We start from the raw sequence: 26,622 nt of genomic DNA on the forward strand, positions 1-26,622 counted from the left end.
TGATGCATCGCAGGACATTATCACTTCCTTCTTCTCGTCGTAATGCACTAACACCCTGCTGGACTGAAGTAGCTCCTTTGACTGCTGAAACGCTTTCGCTTGCTCTGGCCCCCAACGCCATGGCTCCTCCTTTCTCAGCAGTTTGTGCAGGGGTGCCAGCAGTATCGATAAGTTTGGAAGAAACCGGTTATAATAATTCAGGAGCCCTAGATCGGCTTTCAGTTCAGTCACTGAGGTGGGTGCCGGTGCATCCTGCACTGCCCGCACTTTCCCTGGTAATGGATGGAGGCCTGTGGCATCCACCCGATGTCCCAGGAATGTAACTTCCTTCTCCATGAAACTACACTTACTCCGTTTCAGGCATAGCCCCGCCTCTTCCAGCCGCTGTAGCACTTTGTCCAGTGTTTTTAAGTGATCCTGATCGTCACTTCCTGTTAGCAGAATATCATCTAAGTACACGGCCACCTTTGGAATGCCCTGCAGAATGCCCTCCATAGTCCATTGGAATATTGCTGGGCTAGAACTGACACCAAATGGTAACCTGGCATACGTGAACAGCCCCTTGTGCGTGTTCACCGTGACAAACTTTTTTGATTCTTCATCTAGCAATATCTGCTGATACGCATGACTCATGTCCAGTTTGCTGAATCTTTCTCCCCCAGCGAGCGATGTTAACATGTCCTCCATTCTCGGAATGGGGTACTGTTCCAGTGATGATACTCTGTTCACTGTTAACTTATAGCCACCACACACCCTTACGTTACCGTCGGACTTCAATACCGGGACTATTGGTGCCGCCCAGTCTGAAAATTTCACTGGTTCTATTACTTTGTCCTTTAGCAGGCGATCTAGTTCCGCCTCAACCTTGGTTTTCATTGCAAAAGGTACCGACCTTGGTTTAAAGAAACGAGGCGTGGCATCACTGGCTACATGAATCTTGGCTGTGGCTCCCCTTAAGGTGCCCAGTTCGTCCTTGAACACTAACTCATGCTTCATCAGCACTTCTTGCAGTGCCTCTGTACTGTCCTCCATTTTATTCATTGCCTGCCAGTACACACTCAACTCACTGATCCACCCTCGCCCTAACAGGTTTGGCCCTGACCCTGCTACCGTAAGCTCTTTGGTGACTCCTTTGTGTTCCACTTGTACTTCGACCGCCCCCAAAATGTCCACCTTCTGTCCTGTGTAGGTTTTGAGACTAATGGGGCATGTACCTAGCTCTGGTACTTTTGCTTCCCCCCATAGCTTGGCGTACTCAGTCTGCGACATTATGGTTACACTACATCCGGTGTCAATCTCAAACTTCACTTGACCTCCGTTCACTATCAAATACTGAGTGAGAGGGGGTACGTTGGGCCTTGAAGTGTCTATACTGTATATAGTGAAAACCGACTCACTAGACTCTTCCTCCTGTATGTAATTTGCCCGCTTTGTGTACTTCTCCCTCCCCCTTTAGCATGCTTTGTCCCTTTAGCACTGCTTCTCTCACTCACTGCCCTTTTACAGACTTTCTTTAAGTGCCCTATTTTTCCACAATTGTGGCACTTTGTCTTTGCAAACCTGCAGTCCTTTGCATAATGGCTCATCCCGCCACATCGGTAGCAATCCCCAACCCCGACTGGTGGACTTTTCGCGCCAGCTTCCATCTTGAAAACAGCTCCTCCCACTGGTTTACTCCATTTCTCCTTGCTCATACTGTTTAAGTCCTTAATGTCCTTGTTAGCCATCTCCATGGCTTGTGCTTTTTTAAGTGCCATCTCAAACGTTAATCCTTCTTCTGACAGCAACCTTTGCTGTATACTGTCGTCGTTAACTTTGCATACTAGTCTGTCCCTTAACATGACTGTGAGCGTATTTCCAAAATTACAGTCCTGTGCGAGCTTCCGAAGCTCCTCCACATACTCAGTAACGCTTTCTTCCGGCCTCCTAATCCTCGAATTGAATTTCCATCTCTGTACTATTTCACTAGGTTTCGGATTGAAATGATTCTTTAGTAGCCTCACCAACTCGTCAAAAGATTTTTCTCCTGGCCGCTCCGGGCTCAGCAGATTCCTCATCCGTGTATAGGTTTGCGCTCCCACACAACTCAGTAAAATGGCCCTTTTCTTTTCAGCACTGTCCACCTCGTTTGCCATAAAGAAATGGCCCAGTATTTCACAATACTCCTCCCAAGACTGCGACTTGCTGTCAAAAGGTGCCACGGAGCCTACCGTTCCTGCCATCCTTGGAGTCCGGTCACTTCAGCCAAAAAATCAAACTCCGTTTCGACTCCCGCGGCCTAGCCTCGTGCTTTTCCGACTAGTTTGCTAACCAACCCGAGCACCTCTTCCGAATACTCCAAAACTCTTCCGTCCTTTATTCTCATCGCCATATGTGGTATCTTGAGGTGGCCATAGATGGAGATGGACACCGGTTAACTCCTTAACATGGTTTAATCAACCCTTGCACATAAAAGCTTCTTCCATGAGGCAGCAAAAACAAAGAGTACAACCAGTACAGATCAGACTTAACTCAGGAGAGCAATTGCCACAGCACCACCTGGTGGATCAGGTTACTCATAACCTCCCAGGTTACTACAGATACCATCCATCAAAACCACAAGAACAAGCAGACAAGACTTGTTTAAAGAATGATCTGAAAAACAACATCTTGAACAATGGAGTACAATTCCAGTACTGCACTTGACTACAAGCCTAGTTTATATACTCAAGTCCTGAAGTGGGGTTTGAATCTCACTCGGGCGAGAGAGCTAATAACTGAGCCAAGTTCACATTTTAGCCAAGGTTCCAAAAAATTTCTGATTGCCATCCAGTGACCTCTGCTGGAAAGTGTACATGTAAACAGGATAGGGTTCAGCTGTGACCACCCTCCTCTTCCCCGCCACCCCCCGCATAGTCAAACAGCCTGCCAAAAGTCACTGACTAAGCTCACATGCATAAAGGTCATTTGGGTGAAGCACCAGCGTGCCACCAACACCTAGAATGCATCAGTACCTTTAGGAGAGGAAGGAAGACAATTGGAACAAATAAATGTAAGATTTAAAATAAATCTTCTGGCTTATTTTACTTTATAATTGATGGTATATAACAATGTTAATGTCTCATTAGAATGCATCATCATCAACTATTTGGTTCCTATTTTAATCTGTTTTGTAACATTTTAAATGGTTTTGTAGCATTTATTGGATTAAATATTAAGGTTTTCAAAGTTCTGGAAAAGTGCCTTTCAGATTGCACCAATCTTATTGTGCCATTATGGTTTCTAATTCATCTACTATACATAAAATGGTAAGTCACAAACATTTACTAATACGTCAACATCTATTATTTGTGTTTTAGTTCCACCAACCATTCACAGTAATCAGAAGGGCAATCAGGAACTCACAACCATATTGGACAACTCTATTAACATTGAGTGTATGGCTACAGGCTCCCCTCCTCCACAGCTGAACTGGCTAAAGAACGGACTTCCTCTGCCCATTTCCTCTCAGATCAGGCTGCTCTCTGCTGGACAGGTTCTAAGGTTAGTTTTCCAGCACGTTGCCTTTTTTTTAAAATTCAGAAACCTAACTGAAGGGCCAAGGCCCATGTGGTGTAGGACATCAAGGTTCAAAGCAGTCAGAGAGAAGACGAGGTAAATTAAGAGGTACTGGTTAGGTTATGCGAACTTGAGTTGATTTTTAAAACCATGTAGGAGGCTGGGAAGATTGAGGAAGGTAATCCTGGGAAAGGTTGAGTTGGAGTTGGAGATGGTGTAATGAGACTTGATTAACACACTGAGGATACAGGGAGGAGGAAGGGTTAAAGAGGCATGTTAAGAATTAGTAAGTAAATACGATGCAGTTGGGAGTTACTTCATGAGACATTAGTAATGGTAAGCCCATTTCACTCGATTGAAATGTCAGTTAGCATTTACAAGTCTTTTTGTTCTCCATCATAACTAAAAAGAAATATAAAATTTTAAATAAAAATAGAAAATGCTGAAAAGGCATGGAACATCAACAGCACCTGAAAGAGAAAATACAGGTAACATCTGAGAGAGATCTACTCTGAGAGTCTCTGCCCGAACACTAACTGACAGACCTGTGTTTCCAATTTTTATTTTATTTTACATTTTCAGCAGTTATTTCTTTTTAAATAATGAATTTAAATGATAGATATTCCAAATTGGGGCAGATGGAGGCAACTTCATTATTGTTTGCCAAAAAAGTAAAGATGTCCAACTGGAGATTTTAGAACAATCTCTATACTGACTGAGGAATCCTTTACACTCTTATTACTTCCTGATTCCAACTAGGAGATTGCTAAATAAATGAACTTAAGGAAAGGCAAAGCATTCCCAGTGAGCTGCCTCCATGCAGTACCACTCAATGAGCTGTATTTACTTACTCGGTCATTGGGCGAGCCACATCACTTCTGTCCAGCCAGTTTGAGTTGTCAGTATCAATGTTGTACTTGAAGAGTAGCCAAAATTCTAAACACAATGAATAAGGTTAAACAATAATTCCTCACCCCCATAAGTCTGTGGTACTTATCTGTTACTCTGTTACAGAATTGTGCGGACACAGGTGTCGGATGCTGGCACGTACACTTGCGTGGCTTCTAATCGAGCCGGTGTGGACAACAAGCATTACAACTTAATAGTGTACGGTGAGTTTACGAGCAGGGAAATGTGCATTACTTTACAACATTTCCACACTGCTCTGTGATATCTATGCAACAGTATATATATATGTGTAAAATTATATAGTGTTTAAAAAGTGTTAACTTTGGGTATGTTTATACTGCAACTTCAGCATCACTGCACAGCAATTTCTGCTTCAGTGATACAGAGGTTGCAATATAACACTGCTCCAAAGATGAGCAGCATGAGGCCCCCTGGTGGAGGCAGTCTTTTGCTATTATGTTCAATTATGTTCAAGTCCCTACCTCAATGGCCACTTGTGTTGAAGCATCCCATGATCTAAAAGAGTCCCAGTTCACGAACCTTCCTTCCCCCTTGGGTCTTCCAATGAGAATCCACCATCTCCGACTCCTGAGCCCTATCCCCAACTCCTGTCGCTCGAATCCTCCTGATCCTCGAGCCGCCACCTTGACTCACAGCATTTTGAAATAAGATTTTGATACTGAACAATGATTCTTCTTTGGGGTTCACAGGTTGGTTGTCATGTGTGTTTGGACTTTGTTTAGTTGGGGGGGGGGGAATGGATATGTAAAGGTTGAATTTGACACCCTGATTTGTAGTGAAATTATGAATGCATGTTTTAGATTTTGTTACCAACCAGCATGCAGAGGAAATCTTTCAAGTAGAGAACACATTCAGTATGTGCTGAGTTTGATCAAATGATGCATTACTTTACAGCGCCTTAACTGAGCTTTCTTTGTCCCCCATAGTCCCCCCAAGGCTGGATGACACTGGTGGCACTGAAGACCTTACTGTAGTAAAGGGAAATTCAGCTTCCTTAACGTGCATCACTGATGGAACTCCAACTCCGACACTAGCCTGGCTTAAAGAATCACAGCCTCTCAAACTAAGCCCTCACATGACGGTTAGAAACCAAGGAATGTCGCTGCAGATTTCCACGGCTAAGGTGAAAGACTCTGGAAAATACACCTGTGTGGCAGCCAATGAAGCTGGGGAGGTCAACAAACACTTCAATTTGAAAGTGCTGGGTAAGTTAAAAAGGTCCCACCATCAAGAATGGGGGGGGGGGGGGAATAGTGAATTGTCCCTGGCAATGCCCATGGTGGATATACGTTTTTTTAAATATACACAAGATGGCACTTGGGAGAGAGACCCAGAAACTTGTTTCACAGAGTAATCCCAATGGCCAGAGCTTGCAGGTACATCATGACAGCTGGCATAGCAACATTGAATGGGAAATAGTGATGTAGAATGGTAAATTTTGACACTAAAACATGATCATAAATAGTGACAACAGCAAGTAAGCTTGTGAACAGTGTGTGTCCTACACCGTGAAATTAGTTTATTTTCTAGTCCAAAACATTTAACTCCTTTTCTTTATCTATTTTCAATGTGAACCTAATTGGTCATTTATTTCCTACGTGTTTTCCTTCCTTCGGGTCACTTACTTCACTCCTGCATAAAGAGAAACCTGATCTGAGATTTATCTTTTTGTCTTCTCATTGCAGATCCACCTCGGATCAATGGCTCTGATTTCACAGAGGAAGCCTCTGTAGTTGTGAACAATCTCCTAGAGCTTCTCTGTGTTGCCACTGGCATTCCAACTCCCAAACTGACCTGGATTAAGGATGGACGGCCACTGGCACAGACGGATGCCATTCATGTCCTTCACGGTGGTGAAGTGTTGAGAATAGTGAACGCTCAGGTGCACTAAAAACCCCATTTGTGTCGAGAGAAACTATATTGACTCAAACTCTATTCTACTTTTATAATATTTCTACCAATAATTATAAATCAATATTATGCAAATGCTCACTATAAGGACTCATGATGCTTTTATATTATAGGTATTGGTTTTACAGGAGAACCTGCTTATGAGTGGCATGAGTCAGCAGCTTCAGTTCCACACCACTCTGTAACTAAGCAAGGTGTCATCAAATGTTTTTATGCTAACAAAGATCCAACTACCCTATCTATTCTTTAGTGACATTAAAAACGTAAAGGGAGCCTAAGGGACCTCCTGGGATTTGTTAAGCTTTAAAAAAATAAGTTTGCATAGTTTGCACTTATTCTAGAGCTAGTGTGAAGCTACATCCTCAAACTGATCTGACACTGCTTATCACAATTCAATCTGTCCTCACTAATTCAAACCACACGTGTATTGTACTTTATGTATTAATGCAGTGTGATTAAAATGCTTGACAAGACAACTCATTCAGTCAACATTACTATACACTCTCACAATTACTGTATGTTACACTGCCCAATATATGGAGTAAATGTCATCCTGGCACGGGGTTTTATGCAACAGCAGTGCATATCAGGAATGCAGATACAGAGGTCAGTGTGCCCAATTCATGACCCACATGATTGACCATCCATTGACATTAATAGATGGAAAATCTTGCGCTTTTTGTATAGAACAGCAATGGGAAACATTTAAAATGATATTCAACAGAGCACAGGAAAAATATATTCCACTAAAATACAAGAACAAGCTAAACACTAATGAGACACCATGGATGAATAAAGCCATAAGGGAAAAATTGAGGGTAAGGAAAGAGGCATACATTAAGTACATGGACAGTAGGGGACAGCATGATAAGGGAGAATACAAAAAGATTAGGAGAGAAGTCAAAAAAACAATTAGGAAGGCAAAGAGGAACTATGAAATTAGATTATCAAGGAACATAAAACAAAATCAAATATTTTACAGGCACATCAATAAAAAAGGTCAGGATGGGAATATGACCACTAAGGGATGGACAGAATAATACCACAGGCAGCGATAGAGAGATGGCAGAAATATTAAATAATTATTTTGCTTCTGTATTTACCAGGGAGATAGAACAGGTGGACATGACATCGGATGATGAGATTAGTAATGAGATAACTGCTTTTAAAATAAAAAGAGGGGATATATTAAATAAAAGAATCAAACTCAAAAAGGAAAAAAACCCTGGTCAGGATGGATTACATCCGCTCATTTTAAAAGAATCTAGGGAAGAGATAGCAGAGGCATTACTACACATATTTAATAATTCGTTAGAACAAGGTGTAGTGCCAGAGGACTGGCGGATAGCTAACGTAATACCTATATTTAAGAAGGGAGATAGAACATGTCCAGGGAACTATAGACCAGTTAGCTTAACATCGGTGGTAGGAAAAATAATGGAATCCCTACTAAAGGAGAAAATAGAAGAACATTTAGAAACCAAAAATATAATAATGAATAGTCAGCATGGATTTCAAAAGGGAACTTGACCAATCTCATTGAATTTTTTGAAGAGGTAATAGAGAAGCAGAATGGATAGCTGGCTGGCTTCAAGACAGAAAGCAGGGAGTAGGGGTAAAGGGTAGCTATTCACAGTGGCAGAAGGTGGGAAGTGGTGTTCCACAAGGATCAGTGCTGGGACCACTATTGTTCACAATTTATATTAACGATTTAGAATTTGGAATCAAAAACACAATCTCTAAATTTGCGGATGACACCAAATTGGGGGGGGATAGTCAATAATGAGGAGGACTGCAACAATTTACAGGAATACATTAATAAACTTGCAGAATGGGCATATAATTGGCAAATGAATTTCAGCACCGATAAATGTGAGGTATTACATTTTAGTACGAAGAATAGGGAGGTCACATATTACTTGAAGGGTGGGAGTCTGGGTGGGGTAGAGGAGCAAAGGGATCTCAGTACAAATACAAAAAAACACAAAGTAGCGACACAGGTTAACAAGGCCATAAAAAAGCAAACCAAGCACTTGGATTTATTTCTAGAGTGATAGAATTGAAAAGTAGTGAAGTTATGCTAAACTTGTGTAATACCCACTGGAAATGTTATGTACGCTAAGTATGGTTATCAATCTTTAACTTAGACACACTGTATTATCATTGTTATAAATCCCTGGGTTAAAGTTGCCCATGTGAAGGTACGGCAAGAACTTTTTAAGGACACAATGTGACTAAGAGCAGACTTTCCATAATTCTGCACCAGTATCAACTGTTGCAGACAGTGAGGCTGCGCAGTCTCCAGGCAGAAACCCCAGGAGGAAGGGGTGGAGTCGAGTTTTTTCGAGCGGGAAACGGGAGCGACTGGAAGAAAAGAGAACGGGAGCTCTGAAAAGAGGGCTCAGGAGGCAAATGGCTGCCACATCCCATCCCAGGCTTCCAAACTCGGCCGCCGCCCTTCGTATTAGTAGCTCTGCATCCAGAACTCAAAGTGGGATTCAGTGATCGTGAAGAGAATTCAACGAAGGGGTTCGGAGTCATAAGTCTTGCAGACATTATACATACCATGAGCTCCAACTTAAGCGCGCCAACGAAAGAGTGCACTCGAATTTGGACACAGGGACAGATTCTCCTTTGAATCCATATAAATGGAGAATGTATGTTTATTATGTCTAGATTCATTCTAATGTATGCAAATGTCTAATTTAGGTCATTGACCCGTAATCTTCTTATACTGTCTGACGTTAAAACTATAAAGTAAGATAATTAGAATTAAGCCAATGTAGTAGTGATCTCCTTACTGGACTATAGAATACTGTCTACAACAGAGACCACATCTCACATATATCTAGAGAACCGTGAAGGGGTTACATTTTGGGGGCTCGTCCGGGATTGTGGTCTATTTATGTCAGTAAACTAACAGTATTGAATGCTCATTGCTAAGAGAGTGGTTTGTGGTTTCTACTGGGCTGTTTGAGCATAAAAGATGGATGTTACTGAGGTTGAAGCTTGGTGCAAACGGAAGCAGATAGCTACTACCCATGCCATTGTGTTGAATGGTGTTGCTAACGATGACCCTGATGATGTCTTGCTAAGGGCTCTGAATTGTGTCAAAGCCTTTGGAAAGGTTAGGATAGTTGAGCGCTGCTTGGATACAGCTACCAAGAAGCAGTTTGTGTTGATCCAGACATCAGAGAACCTGAGAGGTCATGGTTTACCTGAGGCAGTTGGGCTTTCTGAAGAGGCTGGTCCCTGGCCAGTTCAGTTTGTCCCTATTACTACTAAGGAAGAAGAAGGGTTTCAGACCAAGTTGTTGTCATTCTTGAGACAAGAAGGAAAGACTGTTGCTGATGTCAAAGGTCTGATAGGTCCTTCGGCCCTGGATATGAACACTCAGTTGGTCAGTGCCATTAGTTCTCTGGTGGATAAATGCACCAATCTGCCCTTCGAGGCTCAGGGATACCGTAAGCTCCGTATGTTCTCAGGAGTGAGACCAACTCCCAGTGGGGAAGAGGAGTACGACGCCTGGGCTGAGCAGACCCTGCCTCTGCTAGAGGAATGGCAGTGCAGTGACAATGTGAAGAGGCAGAGAATAGTAGAAAGCCTTGAGGGTCCTGCTGCTGACATTGTAAGATTCTTAAAGGTGCAGAACACCTCTGCTACTTCCTTTGACTACATGCAGGCTCTAGAAACTGCCTTTGGAACTACTGAAACCATTTCAGATTTGATGGTCAGATTCAGAAGCACATTCCAGTGTGAGGGAGAGAAGCTGTCCAGTTATCTGCTGAGAATAGACAAACTGCTGCATTGTATGTTACGGAAAAGAGGGATTGAGTTGCCTGAAATGAATCGGTTCTGCATTGAACAGGTTGTGCGAGGTGCATTGCTCGAAGACGTGACTGCTCTTCGCATACGCATGACCCATAAGTTGCGAGATCCACCTACCTTCACTGAGCTGCTAAGGGAAGTCAGAGAGGAGGAGGATATGCTTCAGGCCCGGAATGTAGCAAAGAGTGCTGTGATGTCCAAGCTTGTGACTCCTGTTACAGTTCCTACTCCTAAGGGTGATGTCAACCCTGAGATGGAACAGCTGAAGAAGGAAATAAATGTCATGAGAGCCGAGATGGCATATTTTCGGTCTAAGCCCAACACAGAAAGGGATGACGCACGGGTGCAAAAGGTTGAACACCCTGCGAAGTCTAACAGCAAAATGAATGATTCCTCTAAAGGATATCCCCATGAAGGAGATAGACCTGGAGTCTTTTGTTATAACTGTGGAAAGGATGGACATTTCAAGCGAGAATGTAGAGGTGAGGAAAATCTAAAAAAAAGTAAATGACCGTCTCATAAAACTTACCAAGAAGTCGGGAAACTACAAAGGGGCACAGTAACGGAACGGCCTGCTGTCCCTGTAGTTAAGACACGTTCTGCTAAGTGCAATAATAGACGAGGGGATATGAAAGACATAATACCTGAAGGTTTAGTAGGGCCGAGTTCTGCTGTATCAATACAGATTGAAGGCATTTATACTAAAGCTATCCTCGACACGGGTTCTCAGGTTACCATACTGTACAGATCCTTCTATGACCGATACCTGACGCATTTGCCGTTAACCCCAATCAGTCTTCTGCAGATCTGGGGCCTTAGTCCTGCTGATTACCCATATGATGGCTATTTGTCGCTGAGGTTGGAGTTCTTGGAAGCTGATGTAGGGACCACTGAGACCATTGATGCACTTGTGTTGGTTTGCCCTGACCCCATGGTGAAAGGTGAGGTTTCCATACTGGTTGGCAGTAATACACCCATAGTGAGACGACTCCTGACAAGCTGCAAAGAGCAGGGAGGTGAAAACTTCTTGAGCACCAGACACATTCACCCTGTTTTCAAAAAGGCTTTTGAGAAACTGCCTGAACTTTCTTCCGACATAGATGATAGCAAAAGAGGAACTGTGTGGTACGTTCGAGCCAAACCTATCACCCTGCGTCCTGGAGGAGTGGCTAGAATCCCTGGGATACCAAAATTCCCTGGAACGCCAGGTACTGAAGCCATTCTGATAGAGTCACCTGATGATCCTGCAGAAGAGTCACGGTTTCCAAATGAGCTTCTGGTGAGACCAGAGTTGCAGACCCCGACAGCTGTGATGTCAAGGAGAGTTACAGTGACTGTGAGGAATATGTCAGGCAAAGGAATCACATTGAGGAAAGGAATGCCGATTGCGCATCTGTTTCCTGTAAATGTACTGTCGTCACATGTGAAGGAAGAGTCCAAAGTTAACTCAACCGGAGATCTGACACCCTCCTCCTTCAACTTTGGAGATTCATTCGTTCCTAAAGAATGGAAGGACCGATTAGTCAGGAAGATGATGGAGCGGAGAGGAGTTTTCTCTACTCATGAGTTTGATGTTGGTTGTAGTAAGAGTACTCGCCATTCTATCAGAATTACCGAGGATAAACCCTTTCGGGAGAGGTCTCGACGGCTGGCACCAGCTGACATCGAAGCAGTGAGACAGCACCTGTCGCAGTTAAAAGAAGCTGAGATCATTACCGAGTCCAGGAGTCCTTATGCATCTCCTATAGTGGTGGTGAGGAAAAAGAACGGAAAGATTCGGATGTGTGTGGACTTTAGGACGCTTAACAGACATACTATTCCCGACCAATACACCGTTCCAAGAATTGAGGATGCACTGGCTTGTCTTAATGGAAGCAAGTGGCTCAGTGTGTTGGATCTCAGAAGTGGATACTACCAAATACCGATGAGTGAATCGGACAAAGAAAAGACAGCCTTTATATGTCCAGTTGGGTTCTACCAATTTGAAAGGATGCCACAGGGAGTTTCAGGCGCTCCAGCAACTTTTCAAAGAATAATGGAACAAACAGTTGGGGACATGAACTTGCTCGAAGTATTGGTGTACTTGGATGATATCATTGTGTTTGGGGCAACCCTTGAAGAACACGAAGCTCGGTTGCTGAAAGTGCTTGGTCGCCTGGAGGATGAAGGTCTCAAGCTATCATTGGACAAGTGTCAGTTTTGCCAAACATCCGTGTCCTATGTGGGGCATATTGTATCACAGGATGGAGTAGCCACAGATCCATCCAAGATTGAAGCTGTTACCACATGGCCCAAACCGAACACAGTGACTGCCTTGCGGTCATTTCTTGGGTTCTGCGGATATTACAGGCGCTTTGTGCAGGATTACTCCAAAGTGGCCCATCCTCTGAATCAGCTGCTGGCTGGTTACCTCCCACCAGCCGAGAGGAAGAAAAAGGCTAAAGGTAAAGAGAACAAGGACTACTTCAAACCCTCTGAGCCTTTTGGTGTTAGATGGGATGAGAAATGCGAAGAGGCCTTCCACACCTTAAAGCAAAGTCTTACTCAAGCCCCCGTGTTGGCTTTTGCAAACCCACAGCTGCCATAGGTGCTACACGTGGATGCCAGTCAAGAAGGGTTGGGTGGTGTGTTGTATCAGGACCAAGGAGCAGGGCTGAGACCCGTAGCGTTCATCAGTCGCAGTCTTACGCCATCAGAGCGTAACTACCCAGCTCATAAGCTAGAATTCTTGGCGTTGAAGTGGGGGGTGGTGGATAAGCTGCAGGATTATCTGTATGGAGCGAAGTTTGAAGTGAGGACAGACAATAATCCATTAACCTATGTGTTGACTTCGGCAAAACTTGATGCCACTGGCCACCGCTGGCTTGCTGCACTATCTGCTTACGACTTTAGTCTCAGGTACAGACCTGGGAACCAGAACATTGACGCAGATGCTCTGTCTCGTCGCCCACACTACCAGAAACCAGAGTGGAAAGATGTTGCTTCAGCAGATGTGAAAGTAATGTGTCAGATGTCCGTGGTATCTGGACCAAAGAATTCATTTCATGCCCGAGAAATTGACCACTTGGGAGCGTCAATGCATGCTGTTCCCCAGGCATTTTGCAACCTTTTCAGTTTGGATGTACAAAACTTACCCATGTTGTGTTCATCTGAAATATCCAAAGCACAACAGGAGGATCCCTGTATTCATGAGGTGTTTTCAGCTCTCCGTCTGGGTGATATTACACAGATCGACAAATCAAAACATCCTGACTGTCGTCTGCTCCTAAGAGAATGGGACCACTTGGAAATTAAAGAGGGAGTGTTGTGTAGAATTACTCACACACCCACTAAACCATGTCATTCACAGTTGGTCCTGCCTGAAAAGTACAGGGAAATAGTGATGAAGTCTTTGCATGATGACGCAGGTCATCTGGGAGTAGATAAGACCTATGGGTTGGTCAAGGACAGATTCTATTGGCCGCGTATGAAGTCTGCGGTTGAGGAGTTCTGCAAGTCCTGTGCACGTTGTGTCCAGAGAAAGACTTTACCTAAAAGAGTTGCTCCTCTGTTTCACATGCAAAGTGATGGACCTCTAGACCTTGTCTGTATGGATTTTCTGTCCATCGAACCCGATTCCAGCAATACCGCAAATGTCTTGGTCATTACAGATCATTATACACGCTATGCCCAAGCTTTTCCCACAAAGGATCAGAAAGCATCCACCGTTGCCAAAGTGTTGTGGGAGAAATACTTCATCCACTATGGACTGCCAAAGCGAATACACAGTGATCAAGGTAGAGACTTTGAAAGTAGACTTATACATGAGTTGTTGTCCATGCTCGGGATTGAGAAGTCAAGAACAACTCCATACCATCCTCAGGGAGATCCTCAACCTGAGCGGTTTAACCGTACTTTGTTAGGCATGCTTGGAACGCTGGATTCAAAGCGAAAGAACAAGTGGAGTCGGCACATTGGACATCTTGTTCATTCTTATAATTGTACCCAAAATGACGCTACTGGTTTTTCACCGTACTACCTCATGTTTGGACGTGAAGCGAGGATGCCGGTGGATTTGTGTTTCGGAGTATCCAGTGATGGCACATCACAGAGAACTTACCTCAAGTATGTATCTGACATGAGAAAGGAATTGCAAGCTGCTTATGAACTTGCTGAGTCTGTTTCTGCCAAACAGAATAAAGGAAATAAGCAGAGGTATGACCAGAAGATCCGGTTTTCCCAACTCATGCCTGGTGACCGAGTTCTCATACGGAACCTAGGACTTCAAGGGAAACATAAGTTAGCAGACCGCTGGGCTTCTACACCTTACATTGTTGAAAGTCAAATGTCACAACTACCTGTGTTTCGGCTAAAACCTGCAGGTGGGAATGGACCCATAAAAATACTGCACCGGAATCATATCCTGCCATTGGGACAGCAAGTGCGTCTGGATCCGCCAGCGGATAATGAGCCGACACCTAGTAGGAGAACCCTGCAGAGAAGAAGGAGGAAAAAAACGAGAAACCAGGAAAACTTTGTTCCAGAAGACAGAAAACCCATGACACAGTGTGTGGATCATGAGGAACCTGATGAGTCGGAAGATGAAGAATGGGATCTATGGTACGACCTCCCAGAAAGATGCATAAGACAGAATCTGGATGAATTGTCTGAACCATTTAGCTCAGACTTGGACATGGTCTGGGAAGAACCAGATGCTTCCGAGAAGGAGATAAAAGAGACTGAAAGGCATGATAACAAAGGAACCAACGCCTCCAACGTAGTTGAAGGAACTGAAGACCGGGTATCCGAAATAAGGAGCTCACAGCGAGTTAAGAAGGTTCCTGAAAGATTGACATACAGTACACTAGGAGTGCCAAGTGTAATGATAGCCCCTACGGTTCGATATGTTACCTCCCTTTATACATGGTTGGGAAGCATGCAACCACTTATGTGTAAAGTTCATTAGTCATGGGGACATGCCTATATTTGGTAGGGGGGGGGGTGTAATACCCACTGGTTATGTACGCTAAGTATGGTTATCAATCTTTAACTTAGACACTATTATCATTGTTATAAATCCCTGGGTTAAAGTTGCCCATGTGAAGGTACGGCAAGAACTTTTAAGGACACAATGTGACTAAGAGCAGACTTTCCATAATTCTGCACCAGTATCAACTGTTGCAGACAGTGAGGCTGCGCAGTCTCCAGGCAGAAACCCCAGGAGGAAGGGGTGGAGTCGGGTTTTTTCGAGCGGGAAACGGGAGCGACTGGAAGAAAAGAGAACAGGAGCTCTGAAAAGAGGGCTCAGGAGGCAAATGGCTGCCGCATCCCATCCCGGGCTTCCAAACTCGGCCACCGCCCTTCGTATTAGTAGCTCTGCATCCAGAACTCAAAGTGGGATTCAGTGATCGTGAAGAGAATTCAACGAAGGGGTTCGGAGTCATAAGTCTTGCAGACATTATACATACCATGAGCTCCAACTTAAGCGCGCCAATGAAAGAGTGCACTCGAATTTGGACACAGGGACAGATTCTCCTTTGAATCCATATAAATGGAGAATGTATGTTTATTATGTCTAGATTCATTCTAATGTATGCAAATGTCTAATTTAGGTCATTGACCCGTAATCATCTTATACTGTCTGACGTTAAAACTATAAAGTAAGATAATTAGAATTAAGCCATTGTAGTAGTGATCTCCTTACTGGACTATAGAGTACTGTCTACAACAGAGACCACATCTCACATATATCTAGAGAACCGTGAAGGGGTTACACTTGTATCGAACCTTGGTTACTGCATACAATTCTGGTCGCCATATTATAAAAAGGATATAGAGGCACTGGAGAGGGTGCAGAGAAGATTTACAAAGATGATACCAGAAATGCGAGGGTGCACCTATCAGGAAAGGATGAACAGGCTGAGTCTCTTTTCTCTTGAAAAGAGAAGGCTGAGGGGGTGACCTAATAGAGGTCTTTAAAATTATGAAAGATTTTGATAGAGTGGATAGAGAGAGAATGTTTCCACTTGAGCATAACTAGAGGCCATCAATATAAGATAGTCACCAAGAAATCAAATCGGGAATTCAGAAGAAACTTCTTTACCCAGAGAGTTGTGAGAATGTGGGACTTGCTACCACAGGGAGTGGTTAAAGCGAATAGTATAGATTTAAGGGGAGGCGGGACAAGCATACGAGGGAGAAGGGAATAGAGGGTTATGCTGATAAAGTTAGATGACGAAAGATGGGAGGAGGCTCGAGTGGAGCATAAATGCCAGCATGAACTGGTTGGGCCGAATGGCATGTTTCTGTGCTGTATAACCTATGTATGTAATCCTATGTGTACAGTGACCTCTGACGCCCAAATTCACAATATGCAAAGCTCGGCTCTGGGAATGCCAATTCATAGAATTTACTCTATAAAGATTATAATATGACCTTACCAAATTTGACTGAAGGATTTAAAGTTGAGCATTGAGCAATGAATACGTCCATTCAGACATATCACGCCTGTTATACTGCAGGTACTCGTTTGAGACCACTACTGCATTGCATCATTCTCTGGTCAGGCACATACAGGTTCCCTCATCGTGTCTAAATGGGCAGTTGGTTCTTCAGTAAAACTGCAAAGTTATATGGCCCGTATTTTCCCATCGCGCGATCTGGAAAAATCTACGCCCTTACCTGAGGGCTCCCGGGACGCACACACTTCTGCTTCTGGGCTTCTCCAAACGCCAAGTGCGCAGGGCCCACGTATCCCAGGGGGCGCATGTAGTTCGCCGCGTCCCTGGGATCACGTGGGCCATGGGGAGCCAATCACCGAAGGGAATCTCCCTTCATACACTTGACAGGAAGACCTGTCAAATATATGAATGGAGATCAATGAAAAAACATAGTAAAACTTTAAATACACTTTTAAAAAATCACATTTTTAAAATGACTTGAAATTACAATAAATTAAGTATTTTAAACAAAAATTTAATTTTTTGAAAAAGATAATTAAAGTTTTTTATGGGACTAAAAATAAACTTACCTTTTTTTAAAGTTTTTTAAATGATAAATCAGTGAAAAGATTTTTTTTTTACTTTATTCAACTCTTATCCTGGTAAAAGCAGGGTTGCAAGGGTTTTCTGCGGGCGGAGGGTCTCCAAAAAGTGGAACTATCCGCCCGCAGAGGCCCTTCTCCAGGGCAGCCGGAGGATCTGTCAAGACCATTCTTGACAGATCAGAAATGCCGGTTTTCAGCGCATGCGCTGTACATGCCTGAAACCGGCATCTCTGATGTCCCTACGGGATCGGAATATCTGGGCTATAAAGTTTGAAGAGTTTGCCTCAGTGACAGTTGTACTGAAGTGATGTGAGACTACCTCCTCCACAGTTAGTATTGCTTTTGATGCAATGCAAAAAATTATAAAGCATCAGTGCAAAAAGGGCAATATAAAAAATTAGGTGCCGTTTAATTTAAGGCCTTTATGTTCTTTCCTTGGCAGTTGCAAGATACAGGCAGATACACTTGTCTGGCTTCCAGTACAGCAGGAGATGATGACAGAGAGTATTTGGTGAGGGTACATGGTAAGTCAACAAAATACATAGACTGTCCATAGAGTTGGGGTATAATTGAAATTTCAGTCTCGGCTGCAAATTCTAAATAACTGAAGCAGCTCATTGTTTGTCCCTGTAGCACAGGCTTTTGACTGAATTTCAGTCTGCATCTGACTAGATCTAGTTCCAATATCATCTTGGCACAGGCTGCAAGTTTAATAAATACAGGAAATCTCACAGCCCCCTTTATATTCCAGAACCACTTCAAATAGTTCTGTCATATGCTGGAAACCCTGGTGTTGTGGAACATGTCAAACTTGCCTTGTGGGACTGATTTCACAGCACCGGTGGCAAAGCAAAAAAATGAAGGTTCAAATCAAATTGTGTTCATACACAATTGCTTGAGCATCATAAGTCAGGATTTTCATTTTTGGCTTCCGGAGCTTCCCCAATGGTTGGAGTAGGTCTATTCAGACTGGCAATGAGAAAACTACATTGTTTACCTACACTGGTGGGCTAATCACTCAACCTACACATGGCTAGCACCACTGCCTCTGGAGAAACCTAGGAACTAGTTTCCATTCCTCCACAGGTAGAGCTGCCATCGGCATCAGTGCTGTAATGTAAAGGGGTATCAAACACTTAGCCATTCCAGTCCACATTAACATGTATATGGCTACTATTGAAAATATTCACTTTCAATTTGTGACTCTTCTGATTTCTGGAACTGATTATTGCAATGGAGACAGAAACAGTTGTATGTTTTAATGTGTATACCTTCCACAGATATAGATTCTTGATTTAGTTGCTTGTTCCAATGCACTTAGTTGAGGCAAGAGAAAAGGTGTTTCATCATAAAAATACATGTATGTATTGTTATTGCAGATTCAGGTTTTTTTTTCCTTTTTACACACGTACATTTTGCTGTATAGTTTTGTTACAGTGTACTTAAAGTAAAATACATTGACACATTGGGCTCGATTTTAACGCAGCCGACAGGTGGGCTTTTAGGCGTGTGGGGGGTTAAAATCGCCAAACCTGGGGGTCGAGACCCCCCCCCCCCCCCCCCGCCTGGTTCCCGCCTCCACGCCATTTTAACCTAGGTGTGTCTGATGGACCCGAATCAGTCCCGCCTGCAGCAGACGGGACTGGTCTTTAGGGCTCTTAAACAGCACTAATTGGCCTTTATAATCCCATTTTAACAGGCCCTTGCCTGTTTAACCCTTTTCCCATGTAAAACACGCCTGGTGGGGATCACGCCTGTGAAACCTGGTGTGAACACTATTGGCTCGCTGACTATCAGCTGCAGGTCCAACATTAAAGAGGATATTTGATCAGTCATCATTTGCAGGTGGCAGGACTTTGTTCTCTCAGGCCTGGGGCAACTTTTAGCAGGCCTAACCACACCTGTGGAAGGTTGGAGCCTCACACACTTCTCCAGTGTGACCTCCTGCGAGACCCCTCTCACCACCCTCACTCAGCGCTTCCTCAACTGAGGCATCTACCAGAAGCATGGGAGGCCTTTTTTTCCTTCCCTTCTTGGCATTAGAGGACCTCCAGCACCCGGCGCGGCAGCAGCAGAACCAGGAACAACAGCAGCAGCAGCAGCAGCAGCAGGAGCGACAGGCTGCTGCTCAGCCACCTGAGGCAGCACAGGCCAGAAGGGGCCAGCGCATGGAAGCCCGTCGGCGCAGGAGATACCCCCCAAACAGGGTCTACAGACACAGGGTCAGCTACCTCAACATGACTGAGAGCAGCAGTGCCAAAGGCGGCTCCGACTTTCGCGACAGGTAGTGACTGACATCTGCGCAATGATACAGCAAGACCTGCTGCCCAGAGGACCAGGTGGACACTCCTTACCAGTGGCCATCAAAGTCACCACCGCACTCAACTTTTTTGCCTCAGGCTCATTCCAGGGATCAGCAGCAGACATCAGCGGCATCTCCCAGTCAGCCGCACACACTTGCATCACGCAGGTAACCGATGCCCTCTCTGCCCTCGCGCACAATCACATCCATTTCACCAGGGATCGCGCAAATGTGACAGCGCGAGCGGTTGGATTAGGTCATCTGGCAGACTTTCCAAGGGTGTAGGGCGTCTTTGACTGCACACATGTGGCCCTTAGGGCACTCCATCGCAATCCAGGTATTTTTGTCAACCGCAAGGGCTTCCACTCCCTTAATGTTCAGCTAGTGTGTGACCACAAGAAGGAGATTTTGCACGTTTGTGCCAAGTACCCTGACAGTTGCCATGACTCCTTCATACTGCACCAGTCTAGTGTGCCTCCGCTATTCAGTCCGCCAGACCAACTTCACGGATGGCTGCTTGGAGACAAGGGCTATCCCCTGAGGACTTGGCTAATGACGCCGTTGAGGAGGCCAGCCAACGAAGCTGAGGAGCCACATTTCCACTAGATCCGTAATCGAGCAAACCATTGGCTTGCTGAAGTTGCGCTTCAGATCCCTGGATAGATCAGGTGGAGCCCTACAGTACTCAGCATCCAGGGTCTCCAGAATCGTCATGGTTTGCTGTGCACTCCACAACCTGGCACAGCGTCGTGGCTTGCAGATTCCTGAGGACCAAGTTGCTCCTCACATACCCTCCTCAGATGATGATGATGAGGAGGAGGAGGGTGAAAACGAACATCCTGCAGAGGCCCATCAACCAGCGGCAGCATTACGCGAGAACATTGCTGCCCGGGATGCAAGGAACGCACTCATCCTGGCCAGATTTGCTTAGCCTAGTAAATCAAACTCTTTTGCCTTGCAGCTTCTTACCTGAGCATCGACAATGGCCAAACCCTGCGGATTCCAAGCTATTTGACCAGCACCCTGACAACTGCAAGTAATCCTAAGCCCTCAATGTGAAAGCCCCATTCGCGAAATGACACACGCCAGAACTGCAGCAGTTGCCATCAGAATTTTTATGAAAAACAAACAACTGATGGCATTTTTACAAAATACACAGCATTTCACCCAAGTGACTACCCTTGTGACTATTTGTGCTTTATTTTCCTCTTACGCGTGCTCCTACGTAGTGGTTCCCCTATGGCTTCAGCAGATGTGGAGGCCCCTTGCTCACTTTCCTGCTGCTCCTGTCTCGACACCTTTAGCGGGCGTCCTCTGGGGTGGCAAGCATGTGAGGGCTCGCCAGCAGTCTGCTGCTCCTGCGGCTGTGCAGGAGTTGAGACGTCTATCTCCCTTGGGTGTGGACTCCAGCGGGGCTCGGACCGAGGGCTCTGCAGTGGCATGGAAGTGTGAGCGCTTGGAGAGGAGCCCCCACTTCCTTGAGGTCTGCCACCAACCTCCCTCTCATGGGTCAGGTCCCCCTCAGTGCCTGCAAGTGGCTTGAGAGCAGCTTGCTGCACATCAGGGGGGCCATGGGGACCCGTATCTGCAATGGCAGTCCTACTCAGAAGGACGTCCATGAAGGTCTGGTTTCTGTGTTCAATAGATGCCCATCGCTCCTCAAGAGATGTCATTCTATTCTGAACACTCCCCATGTTTTCCATACCCTGGCGACTAACCTCCTCCATGGCCGTATCCCTCCTCTCCTCTACCGTTGCCCTCCTCTCCTCTACGGTAGCCAGCCTTACCATGGAGGCAGCAATCATTTGCACGTAGGTAGCCATCCTTTCCGTGTTGATGCGTTCTTGCGCCATTGACTCCACAAAGGCTCTGCTCATGTTCGCTATGGACTCCTCCATTCGCTCCACACTCGCAGCGACCCTGGAGACAAAACCTGCCAGAGACTCCTGCATCTGTGCATGGAGTTCCATCACCTCTGATCTTATGGATGGACCCAGAGGCAGAGGGTCGACATGCAGCTGAGCCGAGCTGGCAGAGTCCTGCGCCCTCCGACGAGGACTCTCCACTGCTGTCCCTGTCTCCACAATCTGCTGATGCTCACTTGTGAGCTGTGATACACCAGGTGACAACTCTATTCTATGTCCCAAAGGTCCCACCGAGGTGTGAGTGTCTGCGCTGGTGCTGGGTGCGCTTATTTCTGCTGACGCTGCGCCCTCAAAGGTTGCAGATTCCTCTGAGGAGTCTGGCTGCTCAGGCTCTTCCTCCTGCACCATGGGGACGGGGGCTCTCGATGGTCCTGTGGGGGAGTCAAGGAAAAAGTTAGAGATGTGATGCCAAGGTTACATGCACATTGCATTTTGCAGATGATCATAAGTCCATATGATGTAGCTTCAGAATCATTATCAGCGACTCATGCAATGCCAATGAGAGAGAGGGAAAACTATTCTGTCACCAGCTTGCGGGGATGCTCCTGTCTGTCCTTCCCCAACTTCCGCATCTCAGTCAGCCCCGGCAATCTCCAGAACGCCTTCCTCCCAGGGGGTGAGCTGGGCTACTGAGGTGGCCCTCCTCCTGTCCTGGCTCTCGCTCTCCTGTTGTGAGCTCTCTTTTCCTGCAATGAGGGAGGCAAGTGGAGGTTGAGTGAGAATGAAGCAGTGAGTGCAGAGGTTGCATAGCATAGATACTTAGAAGGAGACAAAGATGGAGTGAGGTTGCAAGACCAAGGGCCCTCCCTGTGTGTAGTCAGTTGTGTTCAAAGCATCAGAGTGAGAGGGAGTGTGAGGGCTGCATGGTGGAATAGTTCTGTGAATGTGAGCATAGAGAGAGAGGAAATGGGTAAGGGTGCATGGATGTGAGTGTCTAGTGGGATGTGCAGGAAGAGTTTGCTAAAGCTGAGTGCTGGTGAGGAAAGGCAATGGGGATCAGATTGAGGGTGATGGAAACTTCATACAGTACTTACTTTTCCAGTGCGAAGAAGGTCATGGAATTTTTTCCTGCACTGCAACCACGTTCTTCGTGTGAGCCCCAAGGAGTTGACTTGACCTGCCACCTGTAGCCACACAGCCTTGGTCTGACTGGGAGGCCTCTTCCTCTCTGAAGAAGGGAACAGGACCTCCCTGTGGGCCCTAGCACCATCCAGTAATGCCTGGAGTGAAGCCTCATCAAATTTGGGGGCAGATCTGGCCCTCCTGCTGGCCGTTGCTCCTGCAGGCTCCTGTGCCATCTTAATGGTGAAGTTTGGGAGCCTGCAGAGGAAGCAAGGCTTGCTGTGGACCTTAAAAGCAGCAGCAATGATGACATCATATTCTGCGGCTTTCTGACTGGAAATACTCAATTGACAAGGCTTCCCACATGTTGGAAATCAATTGGCCAATTGAGCTAAAATTGCATCAATCTCACAGACCCATTTAAAATCGTGTGGGAATCACTAAATTCGGGGAACCCGCCAATTCCCCGCACCCGAGTTAAAATCGACCCCATTGAGTCTATTGGTACAGTGAAGTACACGCTGGGGACCAAATGTTTTGGGAGTCAGGTCTATTTGGGGACGTCTCTCAGGGAGGAGGGAGGGAGACTCCTCGGGTCCTGCCTGTGCAGGAGATCTCACAGGGATGGGACATTGCCCTATGTGTGACCAAGTTCTAAGTTGAGCTAGTCTTACCTTTCTGTGGGACTGTGAGTGCGCAGGTTGCAAGCTCAGATGCCCATGGAGTAGAAACCGGAGAAGCTAATCACAAATATCACTGTATGTCAATGACATCCTAGTTTATGCAATAACCCCCAACACCTCACTCCCTAACATCTTCCAAAAAATCAAGCAGATTCTGTTTTTATGAGGTAAGAAGGATTTATTTAAATGTTGTTGCCTAGTTTTACTTCAGTTGCTGTTGTGCTTTTGATGCAGTCCCACCAAACATTGCTGGTCAAAGTGGGCCTCAGGACTTGGCTGTGCTACAGAATGGACAGGTAATCCTGGAGTGCAAATCTGATGCTGTACCACCTCCAACACTAGCCTGGCTAAAGGATGGCAAGCCACTACAGGTAAAGAGTCACCTTCTGATAATATAAGGTAGCTGGATTTAGGGAGTGTTAGAAGACGTTTTTAACATCCCATATTATATTGTGGTGGATTAAATTGATTGAGGTCCATCCTAACACTGAAGTTATTGCACAAAATCACCGCTGACGTTACAAACAAAAAATTGGGTAATTGTCGTGTTAAAAGAGAAAAAAACTTACATTTTGTAGGAGCTTATCATATTGGGCAATTGCCTTAGAAAAAATCTTATCACCTTATCATATTGTTGAAATATTTCAAAGCGCTTTACATACAATGAATTACTTTTGGAGTGCAGTGATTGCTGCAATGTAGCGAAATGCCATAGCAAATCTGTATCAGCAAAGTCCCACAAACAGTAGGATGAATGATTGGCTAGTCTGTTTTCCAATATTGACGAAAGGATTCCTCAAAACCACACTGAACCAACCTTGACAGTGAGTTCCCAAAGGCCTGCAGCAGAAGCAGCAACTTAAACTCTACTTTACATTGCAACAGCAATTAGAATTCCGAGCAGCCAAAGCGCTTGCCTGCCACCTGCTCACCTCGCCCTCGCGCTGCTGCCCGTAACCCCAACTAAAGTCGTTGTTGAAGTACCAGCTGTGACTTCATGCTTCTTTAATTGAATCTGCAGGCCACCCCTCGTATACGCATCCTGTCCAGTGGACGATACCTTCAGATTAATAATGCTGAGCTTGGCGATACAGCTCAATACACCTGTGTAGCGAGTAACGTTGCAGGGAAAATGACAAGAGAATTTACTGTAGCAGTAAGCGGTGAGTATACATTCAAAACCTTCCCATCTTTGTCTAACGGAAACGGTTATTAACACAGTCACTGGTTTTCTGTTATCACGGGAAAAATGGATGGAATTGTGGAACGCAAATGACTCTCTGGATTTTGAAATTGATGCCATAATCACGGAAAATTCGTTGTAGCCAAAGGAAGAGTAAAAGCACGTGACTCAAAATTTAGCAAACCAATAAATAGCACATACTGGCTCATAGGGCTCCAAGAGCCATTATTTCAAGTTTGCATTGCCGATGGGGAGCCTCACTCACCAGAATAGCATATCGGGAAATTGCAGGTGTCCTGTACACAACTTTCCATTGGTGAATTCCCAATATGTGTATCACGCAGACAAGACTCCCACCACAATACAATTACAAAGCTATGATCAAGTTGGCATTATTTTCTGAACTGTAAAATGAAATAACTTCTGTGTATGAAGGGTTAAAATGAATTTAAAACGTGCAGGGACTCTGTCAATCACCCATACTACTATTTATACAATATCACTTTGAAAGATTTTTGTTTTTGTTAGCAATGAAAGGCACTTGTGTTTTTTTTTCAACAAGACCATTTATTTTTCCTCAATGACAAACGTTACAGCTTTAACCATATTAAATTAGTACCAATCCTCTGTTGTTTTGAACATGTAGTTGCTCCAACAATAAAAGAAGGTCCACAGATGGTGACTGTCCACATGAACCAGCCAGCGGTGCTCAAGTGTGTGGTGAGTGGGGTACCAGCTCCCCAAGTCACCTGGAGAAAGGATGGTGCCATTCTTTCAGCAAGCAACCTGCGGTCAGAAATTACTTTTCACACATTATTTGATTTATTTTTCGGGGGTTGGGAGTGGGCGGGGGGGGGGAAGGACTTCTGGAAAAATGCTGATAATAAATGCGTTTCTTCATTTATAAAAGTAACAGGATTTGAAATTTCCTTCAGTGGCTCTGATAGATCATAATGCAACCCGGGGACCATTTTCAGCCTGTCCTCATCACCTGGCCCTTGGTAGACTTGCTGTTCCTGTGTCTCGTGGCCTCCATTCATGACTTGTGTGGGGAGATATTAACCAACCTGTGATAAATCCATGAAGTGGAACAAGGACTCAAGAGGCGATATCTTTAGAATTAACACGAGTACATTATTAACAACTGGGAAACACATACATCAGGCCTGCATCCTGGCATTCCACCTTTTGCTCACCTGACAGGAAGCAAACCTCTGACCTTAGCAGCAGCATTGGCTACAGCACCACCTGGTGGATAACCTTAATCATAACATCCCAGATTACTATATCCCTACCCCTTTAAGATTTCAGTATGACTTTCTTAACAAACAATCATTCCTGAGGGTCACATAAGGAGTCTCCATTCATCATGTTCCATACTTGACGAATCTAACAGTTCAGTATCAATCTCTCTGGTGGCTTGCGAGTCCTTTGTGAACGTCTAACAGTAAAGTCCCTGCTTGTTTGTGGTGAAGCCACCAGCTGCTCCTGAGCAGTGCTCAGAGTATCTGACTCTGCAACGATGGTTTCCTCTTGACGAATAGGTTCCTGTGGAATTGTCTCTGTCCCTGGTGGTGGCACCACAGATGCACTTGGGTAACTGGGGGCAACCCTGTCTTCAGTCATTGCATCTGGAACCTTCATTTCAATTTCCCCTTGTCTGGGAAGTATCTGATCTACATGTCTGCGTACTACCCTCCCATCTCCCAACATGACCTTGTATGATACTGGATCTGTCATTGAGTCTATGAAGCCAGGAATCCACTTTGGTCCATAACTGAAATTCCTGGTAAGGACCGCATCTCCTTCTCCAAAACTTCAGCTCTTTGTTCTTTTGTCATGGTTCTCTTTTTGTTTGTTTTGTCTGTTTTCCATTTTCCTTTTTAGGTCTGGGTGGACAACGTCAAGAGTGGAGCGTAGTCTACGACCTAATAACATCTCAGCAGGAGAGAGTCCTGTGGTGGATTGAGGTGTTATTCTGTAGCTGAACAGAACCCGTGACACTTTGGCTGCTAAACTCCCTTCTGCACTTTTTTTCATCATCTCCTTAAATGTTTGTACGGCTCTCTCCGCAAGTCCATTCGAGGACGGATGATATGGAGCCAAGGTCACTTGCACTATGCCATTTTTTCTCAAGAACTCTTTTGTCTCTGTACTCACAAAACAAGTGGCATTGTCACTCACCACGATCTCCGGTAGCCCTTGATTACTGAAGCTCCGATGCAGGCAGTCTATAG

The 26,622-nt window shown here is 45.0% G+C and overlaps 1 protein-coding gene across 1 annotated transcript in view; it reads left to right on the plus strand.

Annotated features, from left to right (window-relative positions):
- Nucleotides 1-26,622, plus strand: part of hmcn1 (hemicentin 1) — a 757,099-nt gene that overhangs the window by 585,650 nt on the left and 144,827 nt on the right. The window contains exons 66-73 of the mRNA XM_085982583.1: nucleotides 3,339-3,522; nucleotides 4,552-4,649; nucleotides 5,394-5,672; nucleotides 6,153-6,349; nucleotides 17,673-17,754; nucleotides 23,437-23,573; nucleotides 24,224-24,365; nucleotides 25,032-25,176. Of these exons, the coding sequence (XP_085838709.1) occupies nucleotides 3,339-3,522; nucleotides 4,552-4,649; nucleotides 5,394-5,672; nucleotides 6,153-6,349; nucleotides 17,673-17,754; nucleotides 23,437-23,573; nucleotides 24,224-24,365; nucleotides 25,032-25,176 (1,264 nt within the window). The remainder of the gene's footprint in view (nucleotides 1-3,338; nucleotides 3,523-4,551; nucleotides 4,650-5,393; nucleotides 5,673-6,152; nucleotides 6,350-17,672; nucleotides 17,755-23,436; nucleotides 23,574-24,223; nucleotides 24,366-25,031; nucleotides 25,177-26,622) is intronic.

This window comes from Somniosus microcephalus, chromosome 3 (genome assembly GCF_052327205.1).
Source record: "Somniosus microcephalus isolate GS21.2 chromosome 3, FLI_Smic_1.0, whole genome shotgun sequence".
Taxonomy (NCBI): Eukaryota; Metazoa; Chordata; class Chondrichthyes; order Squaliformes; family Somniosidae; genus Somniosus; species Somniosus microcephalus.